The sequence below is a fragment of the Jaculus jaculus genome, chromosome 8, assembly GCF_020740685.1.
Source record: "Jaculus jaculus isolate mJacJac1 chromosome 8, mJacJac1.mat.Y.cur, whole genome shotgun sequence".
Taxonomy (NCBI): domain Eukaryota; kingdom Metazoa; phylum Chordata; class Mammalia; order Rodentia; family Dipodidae; genus Jaculus; species Jaculus jaculus.
The window spans coordinates 89,226,343-89,243,444 of record NC_059109.1 but is presented as its reverse complement, the minus strand read 5'-3'; the positions used below and the strand labels follow the sequence as shown (position 1 = coordinate 89,243,444).

The 17,102-nt window shown below is 39.3% G+C and overlaps 1 protein-coding gene across 2 annotated transcripts in view; it reads right to left on the bottom strand.

Annotated features, from left to right (window-relative positions):
* Window positions 1-17,102, bottom strand: part of Plcb1 (phospholipase C beta 1) — an 855,615-nt gene that overhangs the window by 322,918 nt on the left and 515,595 nt on the right. For both annotated transcript variants that reach the window (XM_004661511.2, XM_004661510.2), the window contains exon 4: window positions 10,611-10,748. In XM_004661511.2, coding sequence (XP_004661568.1) covers window positions 10,611-10,748 — 138 coding nt within the window. The remainder of the gene's footprint in view (window positions 1-10,610; window positions 10,749-17,102) is intronic.

Sequence of the window (17,102 nt, the reverse complement as noted above, 5' to 3'; positions counted from 1 at the left end):
CCTCTCTCTCTCAAATAAAATAATAAAATAAAATAAATTCTGCTTTATTCCCCCTGGATTAACAAATTGGCACCCTACCTGGTATTGCTGATTATACGAAATGCAAGAAAGAGAGGGTCATTGAGTTTGCAACACGGTCTTGTGTTTTGGAAATTGCCATGAGCAGTGTGAAGCCGGTTTGCTGGATGCCTGCATGGAGATTCCATAGGATCATGAGAATGAACAATGGGTTGCAGTGGAGACCCAGTGGAGATGCTGGGACCACGAGATAGCTGTTAAGGAAAGCTGCTGGCCTGGATGAAGTTTTCTAGGACTGTGAGTAGCCTAGCTGGAGGAGTGGAATTGGAGCTCCAGAGACTTGTGGGTTAGAATGATTAGACTTGGAGATTTGTCATTGACTGGAGTTGTTGGACTTGGAACTACCGAGTTTGATGTTGGTCCCTTTTTAATCTTATATTGGTTGAATATTTCCTTGCTATGCCCAATGCTGTCTTTTGCAGTGTGAGTGTTTATTCTATACCATTATTATTATTATTATTATTATTATTATTATTATTATTATTCGGAGAGTTTTGGTATTATGGCTCAGTTAGAAGATCTAGGGGGATGTATGAACATCATTGGAACTGATAAAATCTATGTGGGCTTTTAAAATTGGATGAATGAACTGCATTTTACATCATGTATGGCTATCAGTTTATGGGAGCCGAGGGAGGAATATGATGGTTTGATTCAGGTGTCCCCCATAAACTTAGGTTTCTTGAATGCTAGGGTCTCAACTGATAGAGATTTGGGAATTAATGCCTGCTGGAGGCAGTGTATTATTGGGGGTGGGCTTATGGGTGTTATAGCCAGTTTCCCCATGCCAGTGTTTGGCACATTCTCCTGTTCCTGTTGTCCACTTTATGTGGGCCAGGGGGTGATGTCCACCCTTTGCTCATACAATCATTTCCCCCCTGCCATTGTGGAGCTTCCTCTCGAACCTGTAAGCCAAAATAAACCTCTTTTTCCCACAAGCTGCTCTTGGTTGGGTGATTTCTACCAGCAGTGTGAACCTGACTGCAACACACACCAAGGCCTCTTGTCACTGCAAACAAATTCCAGATACATGTGCCACTTTGTGCATCTGGCTTTATGTGGGTACTGAGCAACTGAACCCAGGATGTCAGACTGTGTTCTTAAGGAACAACACTAAGGTTGACCCTTAGCTTCCACATTCATGTGCATACAAGTGGACACAATTACATACACATATGCACCTGTGTACACATGAACACACACACACAGAGTCAAAACAATGCTGTCTGCCAATGCCTGTGCAGATGAATGAACCAAATGGAAACAAAACTTTCTCTGCACGGTTATTACTAGGCATCTCTTTGTTTAAAGCCACTGGGTCATTGCTTGTCTAATATTCTGATTCTCAACCAATGAATGCAACACTAGGGCTGAAACTTGCCAAAATTGGGGGCTTATTATCATGTCTAGTGATATAGTACTTCATATCAGAGTCTGAATCTCAAGCTATATCTCAGGGTGACAGGCTACCTCACCAATGTGGTCCATTGAACAGGAAGCAGGAGTGGGGTAAGGAGGTGAACCTCCATGGTCACACACAGGAGATCAAACAGAAGGCTTAGGTTTTCCTACACCACCAGCCCCAGACTTCTTAAAAAGCCTGCAGTCCAGTTTTCATCATGGATGATAAGAAAAGGAATTAAATTCAAAGAAAGGCAAGGTAGAAATCACTTTGGTTTTCTAAGTGCAAAACAGGGAAGGTTTTTACTATAACTTTCTTTACATGCTGGGATTCTTCTGAGCTAAATTACGGGACAGAATTTTCGCATTCCAGATCTGTGTGGTCTCTTAGCAGCTGCGCAGTGGGATTTGAAGTCTGAGGTCGTTTCTAACATATGACAATCCTGGGAGAACTTATTTCTGGCTCATAAGCATTCTGCCATTTACAACTTTCACAGCGCTGCTCACCCTGCATGATACTAGGGAGTAGTGTCCACAGCCCGATGTCAATTTATATGCTACCACTCTTCCAAAATAGAACAGGCTATGGAATAAATGATGGAGCTGGGCAGGCAGAACAAAACTATGCTATCTTCAGATACACTGGGCGGTTGAAAACTTTATCTGATGAATACGTTAGCTTACTCACAGTAATGACTTTTTTTTTTAAACATAAGGTCTCACTCTAGCTCAGGTTGACCGGGAATTCACTATGTAGTCTCAGGGTGGCCTTGAACTCACAGTGATCCTCCTATCTTTTCCTCCTGAGTGCTGGGATTAAAGGCAGCACCACCATACCTAGCTTTCACAATAACAACAAATTTGTGAGTGGATGTAAGTGACCTGCCTCATATAGTCCATGCTAACCTTACCAGTCAGATATTTAAAGCAATCCACTAACAAGTGGGGAAAGGTGCTTGAGAAATCAAATAGTCCTTATTTGCACACTGAGTGGCTTCTGGCTAAAATCCAGCTTCAGTCACAGGAGAAAAGAAGCAATCAGACAAGAACTTCTACAACGTGTCCCACTTACTGGCATCTCCGTCTCTACGTCTCTTCTCTACAGTGAGATGCCTGATGCTGCCTAGATCTTGCCTCTCTGTGCAATGTTTGGGGATAAGAATCAGATAGTAAATAGTTTAGGCTTTTTGGGTTATATGGTTGAGAGCATAACAATTCATGTCATGTAAAAGCAACCTTAGGCAATATGGAAACAAATGGGTGTAACTATGTTCCAATAAAACTTTATTTATAAAGCAGACATTTGGCAGAAATTAGTCCCCCATACTGTAATTTCTCAAGTCCATCACTCAATTCTACTTCTCTTGCCTAATCAAACACACGCTCTAGTTCTTCTACTCACCTGCACCAGCATTTAACCACGTTTGGTTCCTGCCCCGTATGCAAATATTTCTCCCAACTTAAATATCAATTCTTGACTTCACTTCCCCTTCTAATATCTTTCTCACATCTTCTTGTGCTCTTTACATCACAATTTTTCAGAAAAGCAATCTGCTTTAATTAAAAAAATATTCCTCCAATATTCTCAGAAGTCACTACAAGAAGAAATTGGACCCTATGATTCCACTGATCTTCACATCATCAGAACCTACTGTCAGCTTTTGGCCTTCAACTTACTTAATGGTGGGTGAGCACTGTTGACCCAGGTGATGTTTCTCCTCCTTGACATACATTTTTCACCCAGCTTCAATGATAAATGTTTGGTGGCTGCCTCACTGGTGGCTCCTTCTTGGCCTCCTTTCTGATTATTTTTTGTTGTTGTTGTTTGTTTGTTTTTGTTTTTGAGGTAGGGTTTTGCTCTATCCCAGGATGACCTAGAATTCACTATGTAGTGTCAAGGTGACCTTGAACTCACAACTTTCTTTCCTCCTATCTCTGCCTTCTCCCAAGTGCTGGGATTAAAGGCATGTGCCACGACACCTGGCTTCCTTTCTGATTCATATATCTCCTTGTTACAGAGTCCATGACTCTGACCTTTGATATGTTCTCTGTCTAGCATTATTCTCTAACTGATTTCATATGGATTCATTAAGTTCCATGATGACTTTAAATATTACTCAACCCAAAGAGTCCCAAGTTTATGTGACATATTTGGTGTTGAATTATAACCAGCAACCAACTCAGCATCTCCATTTGGATATTCAATAATTTTAAGCTGCTCATGACCAAAACTGAATCCCTGCCATATGCCTTCAGGCAAAAATTCACATTCTAGATTACCTTTTTGTTATATCAGTGACACTTCCAATTTTGATGCAACATTCTAACATCTTTGATTCCTTTCTCTTGCATGGAACATGGATCATAAGCAAAGGTTCTGTTATTTTGATATGTAGATTTTTTTTAATCTCCTTCTCAATTCTACTGTGGTCCAAGTAACAATGACTACTCTACTCATAGTATTTCAGTAGTTTCCTAAATGATCTGCCTGTTCACATTGCTGCCCCCTCCTCCCCTCAACTCTGCAGTCAGTTATTGAATACATCCTATGTCATATCATTTTGTCCTCAAATCAAAACCCTCAAACAGTTTCCAAGTCACTCCAGAGTCCTTCAACAATCTATAACCCTACAAGAAGTCAACTTCTGTTGCCATCTCCATTCTTTCATTAGTACCTTTTCTCAGTCTTTCTCTCCATGCTCCTGCTACACTTGCCCTTTACTATTTCCAGTTTATCAATCTCTTGCCTTAGGGCTTTTGTACTTTATGTCTCTCTATTGGGATATTTTCTCTACCCATATTCTCATGGCTTGCTCCCTCATGTGCTTTAAGTCCTCACTCAGAGGACTTGCTTACTCAGAGTTAATAGCAAGCCCAGACCACTTCTCAACATCCCCCACTTCTTCATTTTTCTTCCTATCACTCACCTTTTCCCAATATGTGGCATGAATCAATGATTAATTGTTTAGTTTCTCTCTTTCCATAACACACTTCATATGGAAAAAGGTCTTTGTTTTGTTCATTTTTATCCTCAGCATCTAGAACAGATCTTGGGACATTGTGCAGAGCTTATTAAACTTTCATTAAATAAATCTGTGAGTAATGGGCCTGCATTTTATGGGTGAAGAACTGACCCAGATTGTTACGGGACTGAAGGGCTCCTATCCACTTGCCAGGACAATGCAGCTGAAACTTCTAATCTGCAGATTCCTTCTCTAGTGCTCTCATCTCTTTAGTGTGCTCTTTCCTAGAGCACTAATCTCAGGACATATAATCAATATGAGCTCCTTCCTCTCTTCATTTCTTTCCTGTATCAAGCCAAAATGGTCTTTTGGTTGGAGGTGACATTTCATTTACAATAGTCTTATTTTCTTCAGCTACAGAACAGCCCACATTAATTCTCAGCAGTAATTCAATTGCTTGTTTTGCATTTGTTTAATTAATACCCTAGATTAATTAATAGAGGTGACCTTGTAGAACATTGTGTAGTGTTTATGACCTTCCTGACTATAAAATTTGGGGCTGGAGAGATGGCTTAGCGGTTAAGTGCTTGCCTGTGAAGCCTAAGGACCCCGGTTCGAGGCTCGGTTCCCCAGGTCCCACGTTAGCCAGATGCACAAGGGGGCGCACGCGTCTGGAGTTCGTTTGCAGAGGCTGGAAGCCCTGGTGCGCCCATTCTCTCTCTCTCCCTCTCTCTGTCCTTCTCTCTGTGTCTGTCGCTCTCAAAAAAAAAAAAAAAAAAAAATTAAAAAAAAAAATTTAAAAAATTTGTCCTTCTTATGTCATGTGTCTCTTAGTCTTTCATTTTATTCTTTTTATTTTATTTTTTTAAAATATATTTTTGGTTATTTTTATTTATTTATTTGAGAGCAACAGACAGGGAGAAAGAGGGAGAGAGAGGGAGCGAGAGTGAGAGAGAGAGGGAGAGAGAGAGAAAATGGGCGCGCCAGGGCTTCCAGCCACTGCAAACGAACTCCAGACGCATGTGCCCCCTTGTGAATTTGGCTAATGTGGGTCCTGGGGAATCAAGCCTTGAATCGGGGTCCTTAGGCTTCACAGGTAAACGCTTAACCACTAAGCCATCTCTCCAGCCCTTCTTTTTATTTTTTTTAAATACATTTATTTATTTATGAGATAGGAGGATGGAGAAAGAGGGCAGGGGAAGAGGCAGATAGAGAGAATGAGCAAGCCAGGGACTCCAGTTGCTGCAAACCAACTCCAGACACATGCATTACCTTGTGCATCTGGCATATGTGGGAACTGGGGAATTGAACCTAGGTTCTTAGGCTTTATAGGCAAGCACCTTAACTGCTAAGTCATCTCTTCAGGCCTAGTCTTTCATTTTCAAGTTCTATGCTTAGAAATGGAGGCTAGAGGCATTCTGAAGATTTCCTTCCACATTATTCTGTCTTCCTTCTCTTCAGAGCCATGGAGATGTTCTTATTAAGAATGCAATCTGATCAGAGGCAACAGATAAGTGGCTATAATTAAACTTTAAAAAAAATTACACAGTGGCCATGAAGGGGGCAGATGATTCTATTTCTTGAAAATATCCTGTATTGAGGACATATGTCTCAGGCACTGTAAGATTGTAGAAATGGTTTGCAATATAGAGAATACATTCTGCTGAGGAATGCAGATTCTGCTCTGCCCATTGTGCTCAGTGGTCAGTAAATAGTATTCTATTATTTATTCATTTATTTGTTTACTTATTTACACAGGGTCTCATGTATCCCAGGTTAATCTTTTAATCTTGATCTAACTGCATAGCCAACTTCTTTTACTCCTGCTTCTGCCACCCCAGTGATAGGATTACAGGTATGTGCCACCACGCCCTGTTTATGTAGCACTGAGGATTGAACCAGGGCTTTGTGCATGCTAGGCAAGCACTCTATCGAATGAGTTTCAATCCCAGCCCTTTAAATCAATGATTTTCTTTAATATGATCTTCCTGGAAATGAAATCTAGGTAGTCAAACTGACAAATGACATTCTGAAATCTTGCCTATCCCATAGTTATATGTGTTTTCCCACATGCCCCATGAAAATAACTGGTGACAATATTTAACCTCCTATTTGGATTGTGCAGGCGCTTTTGGAAGAAAACCCAAAGGTCTGTCAATGTTGCGCCTGTGGAAGAAGAGAGACCCTCAGAGTTCAGTGTCTAGACTTCACATGGCCTGGGAGCTTGTGAGGGATGAGAGTGCTCAGACTTCATCCTAACCACCTTCACTGGGCTGAGGCCCACCACCCACCATGTGCTGTTTTCGAAAGCTTCTCTGGTGGTGCTGATACATGCTGAAATTTTGTACTCACAGAAGCTACACTGATGAGAATTGCTTGGGCAGACTGCTAGGTTGCTACTACAATTTTCCCAACTCTGTCTTACCTCTGTGCAATGTAGTAATTAACACCTGTCAAAGTCCTACACAGATATAAGTCTAAATCCAGCCTATATTATCCCTGAGAATTAGTGATTGATCTTGTGTCTGATGCTGTCCTACAAGTTAACTGATGGGTGAGTAGGCATGTTGAAATATATTAGCACTCATCTATGGTGAGGGATCTCAAAAAAGACTAGACTAAGAACTAAAGGCTAGTCCAGACCATCAAAAAAGTCAGAGGGAAGACTTTATGTTAAGTAGATGCTACATAAGAAAAAGTGAAACGTGTGCTTGAGTCCATGGTCTTCCATTGTAATACAAGAGGCTAGAGATAAGAGGTATGTGGCTATGATTAATAAAGACTCTCCTCTGAGTGAGGCTAGGGGTTATACTGTAGTGATTTCCAAGAAAGACTCAGTCATGGAGAGAATTAAGAAGTACATTAGCTACTGCAGCATATCCCATAGAAACATCATGCCCATGTTTTAACTCTGTTCTCTTCCTTTAGACTATGAGGCAGCCATATTTATTATAGAGCTTATTTTCCCCCTAATCCTTTGTTTTCATGTGTTCACTTAGTTTATTCATACCTCCAACCTTAGTATAGACTGTGTAGCCATGAGAGGGGTGTCTGTTGAGAGCCAACAGTAGGCAGGCAAAGATGATGGTGACATTCACCCCCAAACCTGTAGCTCTTGGAATGGGAAAGAAATTCCAGGAGGTTACATGAGGTCCTGGAGCTCAAAGTGGTAGAAAACACAATGAATCCACTGGTCCTCAGGGAAGCAGAGATGTATGGAGAACTCTGTAATATTTACTTCCTGTTTCTAAAGATCCTTTCAGGGGTTGCTCCCAGAGGGAAGTTCACTGTTAGAGTACAGGAGGGCTGGCAAGTCATTCTGGGTGCAGAAGCAGAGGGTGAGTGTTGTTTATTCATCTAACCACACCGAGAGAAGTTAAAAGACAGTTTCCCCTACTTGTCTGTTGCTCAAAGGATTCCCTTGTCTTAACGAATAAATGACAAATTCAGTTTCAACCAGCCATGGTGGTATAAGACTGTAGACCCAGCACTCATGAGGCTGAGGCCAGAGAATTGCAAGTTTGAGGCCAACCTGGCTATATAGTGTGATTTTGTCTCCAAAAAACTTAATTTGTGTTTGGGGAGATGGTTTATCTATTAAACATACTTGCTTATAAACCTTGCTGATCCTGTTTCAGTTCCCTAGTATTCACATAAAGCCAGATGCACAAAGTAGTGCATCTGAAGTTACATTGCAATGCAAGAGGCTCTGGTGTGCCCATCATTCATCTCTTTCTTTCCTTGCACATAAATCAATAAAAAATGATTTTTTAGAAATTAATTTGCACACACTTAGAATACTATCTAGACTAGTGTTGCTGCTGACTAACTTCTTCAGGTTTTTGTATTCTCTAACCAATCCTGTAAGAGAAAATTCCTTACTCTTGCATCTCACTCTCTGGCCTCCTCTGATGTATCTGCACAGATCCAGATAAGGCAAAGCATGTTCACAAATTCGTTGAGTTAGCTGGTACTATTTCCTGCAGTGCCAGCTCTTGGAGGGAACAGTTGCACTCACTGCCACAGCCATAGTCATAGCCATAGCCCCGTGCCTGGAACTGTGTGTTGTCTAAATGAATGAGTGGGGATCCACTTTAACCAATGTCTTCTGGAGACATCGACTTGAAGTTCAGGACTCTATTGGGCACCTTACATCATGAGACACTGAGTGGCTGAGAATTTCAATGTGCTTGGGGGGTGGGAAATACCCTATATAAAAATACAGTCAGAAAACATAAAGTATACTCCATAGCTTCATTAATTGTATGAAGACCATCAAGAAGCTGATGGTGGACAATATAAACATCATCCTGATGGGGACTATTACAGGGCTTAGAAATCAAAATCCCCATGGAAAATTAGTGGCTAGAAGTCATAGAAGTGAAAAAAACCATACTTAAATCATAATTGCACAAACGTTTAATGAATGTTAAAGTATGCAGACTGGTATGCAATATAAATAGGTCTATCTATATTCACTCCTAGTAAAAATCTGCCTGAAAGTGACATTTTTTGACTGTCTTGAGACCTATTGAATCTCATGATAGGTCATTTTTGAAAGGGGATATAGTCATATTTGTAGAAAGTAATTTTAAAAATATCTTGCCAATGTCTAGAATTTTTTTTTTTTACCTTGTCCATCCATCATCCAGCTACCTGTCCATCTATATGCTGAGAAATGAAGCAGATACAACTCAATGACACCAGGATAGGAGCTACTGCAGGGCAAAAATAATGCCGTCGCACACACAGGCAGAGTTTCATTGCAATGAAATCTCCCCAAGTGTAAATTATACAGTGAAAGCAAATGAGCAACTTGGTTGTTACAGACAGAAAATGGATTAGGCTCTTACACACTTAGAAAGAGTAGTTTCAAACACCTTAGAGTATTAAAACTGGCTGTTCATTCTGTTACTAAGAATTGAAGTCAATATAATAAATATTGGAAATAAACCCCTGCCAAAAATCACTGACAGTTACAGGACAGGCTAACACATCCACTGTCACTCTCAGAATTGTTGGAGCACCACAGACTACAAAATGACAGATCACAATGCCCAAACAGTGCATGTGCAGCTGGACTAACCCTGGGGTTGTGGCCAATGACATGAGATGCTCTACTGGGTCATGTAAAAGACATGAAGACTCTAAGATACTCTTATATTCATACTTAACTCATAGGAAATTATATGAAGGGCCATAATCGTCACTTGTGCTTTGGATGAACATGGGGGAAAAGCTCTTCTTTAAGTGTGTTCAGTCAATGCCAAATGGGCATTTATAGAGGAGGTATCACAGTGGAAGTGCAAGGTGTCTAGACAGTTACAGCTTTGTGACTGCTATATTATACTTGTACCCTAATTATTCCACATGCATTTTAAAGGTTCAGTATCATAGTAGAATAGCTATTCTTTGGAGAAAAGACCGTATTTAAATCATCCCTCTAGTTTATAGCTGAAAAATACATTGAGATGTTTAATATTTTCATTATTTCACATATTTGTTAACTATTATATGAATGGTGATCTATGTGCTATGTAGGAGAAAAAGTTAAAAATGTGTTAAAGTTTATGCTCTCAAGGAGAGAGAAAGAATGGATATGAAGGAGGAAATTGTATCAAGATGAAGTTAAGACAGAATGATTTGGGAGAAGATGTTAAGTTGAAATGGAATGTGGTTTGATGTATATTTTATTTTGCAAAGGAAATATATCAAATTCTTTATTCCTAATGAAAAGAACAATCTCTGTAAAACAAAGCCAGTGCTACTCTTTAGGAATATTTGAATTACACATACTTGACAGCTTAATTATTTTTAGATACTTTTTTTAAGAAATATTTTTATTTATTTATTTGAAAGAGAGAAACAGTAAAAGAGGAAGAGAGAGAAAGAGAATGGGTGCACCAGGGTTTCTAGCCACTGCAAACAAACTTTAGATGCATGCTTCACCTTGTGCATCTGGCTTACATGGGTCCTGGGGAATTAAACCTGGGTGCTTTGGCTTTGTAGGCAAGCGCCTTAACCACGAAGCCATCTCTCCAGCCTCTTAGATGCAACTTTAACATAAATTAAATATGACACAAAATCACAGTCTTTCATGGGTATTAGTACACTGTTGCAACATCTGGACAAAAGTGATAGTTTTTTTTATATTTCCATCCTCCATACCTTGGCCACTTCTTCTTGGAAAGCCACGAGATTCAAATGAGAGATGTTCACTAAGTCAGGACCATATACCACAGTTATCATGCGATGCTCCAGGCGCCCAATATTCCCCACATCCAGAAGTTCACGTAATTTGGGGTCCTGGATAACAAATGTTAAAAAAAGAATTAGTCTATTAGAAAACATTCTAATATGGTAGTATCACTAAAAGAAAAAAAAACAACAAAAAACAAAAAAACGAGCTAGAGCTAGGCATGGTGGTGCATGCCTTTAATCCCAACACTTGGGAGGCAGAGGCAGGAGGATAACCATAAGTTTGAGGTCACTCTGAGACTACATAGAGAATTCCCGGTCAGCCTGGGCTAGAGTGAGACCCTACGTCAGAAATCCACATGCATAAAAAGAACTAGATCTAGACGGAATTCAAAGCAAAGTCTCTCTTTTTTGATAGGAAATGGTACAAATTGAAATGTTCCACCCCAGCTAGAGAGATAAACAACTTGCCTGAAGGGTTCAGGGAGAAAATTTCTTGTTCAAGGTCTGTGACCTTTAGCAAAGTCTTTTTTTCTGTCATACTGCCATTCTATAATACACTTTTATGAACCACCATTCTTTATTTCCTCTAATCATCCCATGAATTGAATATTAAATAAAAAATCTCCATCTTTCTTCATTCTTCATGGATATGCTACAACAAAGTAGTACTTATGGTTTAAAAATACTTATTATGTTTGTGGTCATTTCAATAGTTAAGTAGCCCCCATAAGTGCCTATGATTAACGTCAGCTTAGTGCTATCGGGAGGTGGGAGCAGGTAAGAGGGAGTGATCATTGAGAGTGTCACTCCTCTTCCTCTTTGTTTTAGCCCTTTCTACCCATGGGGTGAATGGCTTTGCTAAGATTCAAACTTCGGTGTGAGATGCTATCCCCTCTTTCTTTCCATCAGATACCAAAATGCCTAGCTCTGTACTAAAACCTCCAAAGCTGTGAGCCAAAATAAAGCCTTTCTCCTTATAAGCTGACTGCCTCAGTATTTGTTACAGCAATAGAAACATGACTAACAGTATCATCTAGGCCTGGGGCACAAACATAGCCCAGAGTTACAGCACAGACCATGTGGCTCACTGAGCACAGATGTACTAAGACAGGACAAGAGTGTGAACCAAGGGCTGTCACCAGCTACATAATAATAGTTTAGACCATATTTTTTGCTCAGTTGCCACTTGAGACATGCTTTCAGCAGAGTACCCTAGTTGTGTTTCCACATTGGAAGATAATCAGAACAGTTAAGAAGCCTGACAGTTTTCATTTAACTCCACTTTCAAATTTAAGTCCTAGATTCTCTCTATTCCTAAGAGTTACAAACTAGAGACTGCCTATGTAAGTGGATTCATTCTCTCTTAAACATGGGGAGTTGTGATTAAATTATTTTATATTCATTCTAAAGAGTTTGGGGTATTTGACCACTGAAGGAATAAAGACTACACCTAAGAAAGGTGGATTCAATAGCAATATGTTTGTGTAATTATAATATTTAATATATAATTTAAAATGTTAGAGCTTTATGGAAAGAATAAACATGTGACCAAATTTTTTACAAGAGTATTAAATAGCAGTTTAAATCATCACTACTTCATCTGAATTTTAAAGAAAAGCTCTTACATTTGCATTTCAGTTATTCAACAAATAAAATAAAATTTTAATATATTTAGATATCATCTTTGGCACCAGAAGCATCTTTTTTGAAGAAAGTAAGCCTTACTCAGTTATTTTCCATCTCCATTTTATATATATTTAGTGGATTTGAGGCTGAGTCAACACTTTGTATATAAGTTTAATTTTGTCGGTAGCAGTTAATACAATATTTCCAATTTGCCTTATGCCACTTTCATTCATCACTCAATGTGAAAGATTTGGCAGGTGAAAGACTTTTCACCAATATTCAGTACCACAGTTGAAAATAAAAAGATTCCTTGATACAGTTAAGTGAGACTGAGTAGTACCTATAATTCAATAGACAGAAAAAAATAACATATTATCCAAGTCATCTTCCAAAGTGGTTTTATCTTATTAAAATAATATTAAATAAGATTAAAATAAGATAAAATAGGGGTCAGGAGACATGGCTCAGTGGTTAAGGTGCTTGCTTGCAAAGACTAAGGACCTGGATTTGATCCCCTAGTATGAACCTAAAGCTAGGTGCACAAGGTGGTGCACATGTCTGGAGCTCATTTGCAGTGACTAGAGCCCTTGGCATGCACACTTATTCTCTCAAATAAATAAATCATTAAAAATAAGAGAAGATAAGTTGCTTCATCTTATTAAAATATAAAACGATCCACTTGCCAAATCAAAGTAAGAAATAAAAGATGACCTATTGGTACCAGTTGCCTTCCTGGGGTCAAATGGAAGCTAAAAGGTAAAATTTGATCTCTTGGGCAATCATCCCCACTGAAGCTCACAGTGCACAAAACTCACAGCAGTTTGTGACAGGGAAAGCAGCTAGCTTCCTCTCCTCATGTCAGTATTTGTCCAACATCAAAATTCCAAAGTATAGCCAGACTGTCACTCAGGTGATAAGCAACTCCATCCCTTCTTTCTGCTTTGACTGCACAACCTCCCAAGTGCCAGAAAAATTCAGGTGCTCAGCTGCTGGGATAGCAGAAAAGTCACAGCCTGAGGGCAAAGATGTGTGTGAAGCAGGCAATTAGGAGTCTTGGTCCTTCACATTTAAGCCTCTCAGAGAGAGGGAAATAAATTATTCTCTTTTTCAACCTATGTGGAGACCAGATCCAATAGGTAATTTTCAATTTTTATGCCTTGGCTAAAAGGATACACAGGTTATGTGAGTGTAACTCATCTCCCTATCCCTGGATGGTGAGCTTTTTGTTTTTGTTTGTTTGCTTTCTTTTTGAACATGCATGTGTTTTTGGTGAGGTGGTGTTTGGCAGTGAAGTGTATGTGTGGTACATGCATGTGTATGTGTGCAGGTGAACATTCATTGGTCAGAGAAGAAAGAGGCAGCCTCCTCTATCACTAATCTGAGCTTCCTTGAGAGAAGACTCTCACTGAACCTGGAGTTGCTATTTTCTCAGTCAGACTGGCTGCCTAGATAATGCCGGTGATTCTCTGATCTCTGTTCCCTGTTACGGGTGTGCATAGCTGTGCCCAGCTATTGATGTGAGTGCTGAGACCCTCATGGAGAATCAGGATTCCTTGGGCATTCTAGCATATATGGCAAGCTGTCTGAGCTATCTCCCCATCTACAGAGTTTTGTTTGTTAATTAATGTTCTTTCCCTTTATTCTGTAGAAATTTATTTCCTTCCATGGTACTTTGCTCTGGTTTTATGTTGCATAAAATGAACATAATTTAAAGCTAAACATATTTAAAAAGAAGGTCCAAAAATTTCTTTTTTAAAAAAAATATAAATTAGTTTTGTACTCAGTGAATACAGTCAATTTGGTACCATTATTAGGCTCATCCATGACCTACGCCCCTTGGCCCCTCTTTGTTGAGGTATATGGGTCATGCATTCTGGAGTTAGCCCACAGTTATGGGTAGGATAAATGTCTTTGCATATCATGACCCAACATGTGGCTCTGACATTCTTTCTGCCCCCTCTTCCGCAAAATTTCCCTGACCATGTTGGGTTCATTTTTGGTCTGCCTCAGTGATGAGGTGTTGGGGGCCTCTGGGTCTTTGGATCTCTGATTTGGTAGGAGTTGATTTTTCTCTGTGTTGATCTCCTTTACCCTTGTGCTCAGAGAGGAAGAAATACAAATGGCAAAAATTTCTTAATGACAATGTTTTCTTTGTCTCAATGTTGTATGAATATGTGTGTATGGATGGATAAATATGTCTTAAACACATACATAGCATACAGTATGGCTATATTGACACATTCTCCTTGAATTTTTGGACTCACAAACAGTAGAACAGGGTTTGGACCCAGGGGAGAGGGTACAAGGAAGGATTTTCTATCAGGATATCTGATGGAAGCTTCAGCTCTGAGCAGCAGCAAGTCAGGTGGTGGCTCTTGAACAGAGGAAAAGAGGTAACTTACATAGGAAGAATTCTTACCAAAGGTTCCTATCTAGTACTTTCATACAAATGAGGGCTCTGTACTGGCAGAGTGTTCATTCTTGATTTGCCAATGCCAAATAAATGGACCTGGTAGTATAGATTCATAATTCACAGCTACTGGCAAGGCTGAGACAGGAGGATCACTAGTTCAAGGTCTACCTGGGCACTTGAGAACATGTCTCAAAAATGAAAAATAAAAAAGGGCTGGGATATATCTCAGTCATAGAGTGCATGTCTAGTATGTGAAATGCCCTGGGTTCAATTATCACTACCAAAGAGAAGGGTGCAGGGGTAAGAGTCTGTGTGTATGTGCAGTGTGAATGTGCAGTGTCTAGCCCTCAGCCTCAGTCTCAGAGCTCAGCTGTGGGCAGTAGCTAATTGATCAGCATTGAGTCTTAGGAAAGCAAGCATTCAGAAGAACGAATCTTATTTGCATCTTTATGACTGGGATGTGCTTAGTGATGCGTTTCTCACTCCAGGGGGCATATGAGCTCTGTGTCCCTGGTTATGTTCTTTGTAGCCCTTCAGAGAAAAATAGGTATGATCCCTTGGGAACCTTATCTGCATCTAATCAATTTTATCACCCTTTTGGGTGGACCTTGACCTTTTCCCATGGAGGAAGGCAACAGAATCTGACTTCAGGCATTAATGCAGTAATCCAAATGACTCCTAAACTGTAACAGGTCACATGTGCATAGAATTAATGTCTTTTTTTTTGTGGTGACTGACATGATTTCTTATTCTACATATGCTATGAAATAAATATTAGCTCCTTTAACTTTTTATTATTAAAATTATGAATGTTTTGAAGAGTTAAAAGAAGAGAAACTTTCCCAACACTTTAGTATAAAGAATTGAAGGAATTTGAAGTAAATGGCTATTTTTTTCCATGACTGCCTGAATAAAGATAAATGTTTCACTGAAGGCTCTAAACATAGTTCAAAATTAAGTATTATTTGATTTTTAGATTTTTAAATTTATGGCTGTTTACTATTGTTCTAAATATATATAAATTAGCCATATCCCATAACATATGAAGATCAATAATGCATGATACCTTAAGAAGGGACACAAAACCCTTTACATTTCAAAGTCTTGGGGAGATCTGATGTCAACTTTTATAAGAATTAGTAGCATCTAAATAAGTCCAGGCTTAAATATGCCTTTTTATATTTGTAATTTTCTTTGAAAATAAGAAGTCTTCAAAATCTCTCACTACCCAGTCATCAATTATGCATGAAGAGCAAAGCTGTCACCTCTAAGACCTCCATTTTCAATGAATAGCGATCATCCTAACAACTGCATGATTGGGTCTATTCAGTAACACCAGCCAGGTCAACCATGTCTCCATACCCTAAAGTGGTCACCAGCATTCATGGCGCAATTCTGTACAGGGAATAAAAATGGAATTTAAGGAGTTTGAAGCTCTCCTAATTTTACAAGAGAATCATGCTGGCATTATGAGTCACATCTTTACATTTTACTTGTTGATCTGCACAGATGAGCTTTTTTCTTTGTTCTCAAATCTTCGCTGTCTTTTCACTTTTTTTTTTCTTCCTTCCTAAGTTCTCAGACATTTCTTCTGTCCCTCACCAAACATTTATGTTAGGGGAGTTTGTAAATCTATTGCAAGGCAGGAAGTCAAATGTTCTTAAGTCTTCCTAAGAAGATGACATTTAATGCATGAAATATTTTGAGATAAAACACATTTCCCAGTTTCCTACAAAGAGAATTGAAAGCATCCCATTGTCAATCACTAATTGAATTTTTCCCACTTTTTGACTTCGTTATTAGTTTACCCACATATCTGCCTCATGGTTAAATTATTGCAACCACTGTCTGAGCTGCGCAAGCAACATACGATGTAGGACTAGGAGAACACACAGACTCACCTTTTAGCTTTAATGATCCCTACTCAATACCATTCTGTGAGATGTAGTTATGAACAAAAGTTTACAAAACTATAGACTAATTTTATTTAGCTTGTTTGATTTTGTAGTATTGCTGGGTAGTTTCAACAGTTGAGAGAAAAAGACACTGGGCCATGAATGAGTTGTCTTCTGTGGTATGCTGGTAATTATTTAACAATAGACTTTCAGAAAACAAAATGAAACAAAATAGAAAATCCCTAAAACCATGGATACTGGATGGTAAATCTCAGTTTCAGAATTGGCTTATTTCCCCACAGTGAGCTGTTATCTGTGAGACCCATGGGGTACCCAAAACAATATAGCTATTGCCATGGAACTTGGTTACCTGCAAAAGCTAAAAGATTATTGCTGAAGAAATCGCTGCCTGTAGTCAGGACATCCAGAGACCACCTTGGAACTGAAAAGAAAACCAGTTTTCTCCTGGTTAACCCTCATAGCACTAGAAAGTTCTATGGGAGCTACTGAGGAATGATAGTCACC